This window comes from Sinocyclocheilus grahami, unplaced genomic scaffold (genome assembly GCF_001515645.1).
Source record: "Sinocyclocheilus grahami isolate Dianchi unplaced genomic scaffold, SAMN03320097.WGS_v1.1 scaffold1936.1, whole genome shotgun sequence".
In the NCBI taxonomy this organism is placed as follows: Eukaryota; Metazoa; Chordata; class Actinopteri; order Cypriniformes; family Cyprinidae; genus Sinocyclocheilus; species Sinocyclocheilus grahami.
In genome coordinates, this window is record NW_015507115.1 from 93437 (window position 1) to 94399 (window position 963).

Consider the following 963-nt stretch of genomic DNA (forward strand, 5'->3'; position numbering starts at 1 on the left):
AACAGATAAAAGCTTAAAAAAAAGACCCTCTTTAAAAACCAGGGACATTTTAAATGTAGTTAATGCAGGAATCACGGGAGCGGAGCAGCATGCTGGCTAGTTAGTGCCGCAGTTACACGAGAGCACCACTAGAGGATCAAAACCAGCTGTGTGTGTGAGAGGAAGAGAGCACGGATGTGATGCTTTATGCACGCCACTCTTGACAAACCTGCAAATATTTACATGATCAGTGCGCACACACAGTGAGCGATGCACATCTGTTAGCCAGAAACGCGACCGCAGCATTACAAAGACATTAGAGGAGCATGCACAAACATGCTCGTCATTCACACACAGGAACTGGTCGTTTAAAGAGAACAAAACATCATGAAAGACCCTCAGTGACACCATCAGCTGTGCATGCGGCGCAGATAAAACCTCACGGGAACCGGTTAGTGAGCGTTAGTGTGCCGACGGACGCAAATCAGGGTAAACGGAGTGATTATGGAGACTGATTGAGGATTTAAATGCAAGCGAATCTACATACAACCCACGACTCCTGCAGCACGCGCCGTCTCCGCTGCGCAACAGACAAGAGAACAGCAATTAGACACACACACACACATCAACAAACACACAAACAAGTACCTGCTTTAACTTGAGCACTGGTTGCATGCCACTAACCAGCTGGGACGGACACGACTGTAGCCATGCAGACAATAAGCTTTTCTGTTTGCACTAGAGGCTATGGAAGCTTGTTTCCACCACGGAATAAAAAAACTAAAAATGGTGATTGTGACTTTTTTAATTCGCAATTCTGACACAATTCCGAATTCTCAGTTCACATATAAAAATGTTGCAATTCTTTCTCGGAATTCTGAATTTACATCTTACAAGTCTGACTTTTTCTTGGAATTCTGAGTTTACAACTCACAATTCCTGACTTTTTCCCTAGAATTCTGGGTTTACAACTCACAATCCCGA

The 963-nt window shown here is 44.1% G+C and overlaps 1 protein-coding gene across 1 annotated transcript in view; it reads right to left on the minus strand.

Moving 5' to 3' along the window:
- Window positions 1-14: 14 nt before the first annotated feature.
- The window catches only part of LOC107573412 (lysophosphatidic acid receptor 1-A-like), a 24430-nt gene continuing 23481 nt past the window's right edge, over window positions 15-963 (minus strand). Inside the window, exon 5 of the mRNA XM_016259849.1 lies at window positions 15-559. Coding sequence (XP_016115335.1) covers window positions 503-559 — 57 coding nt within the window. The 3' untranslated portion in view covers window positions 15-502. The remainder of the gene's footprint in view (window positions 560-963) is intronic.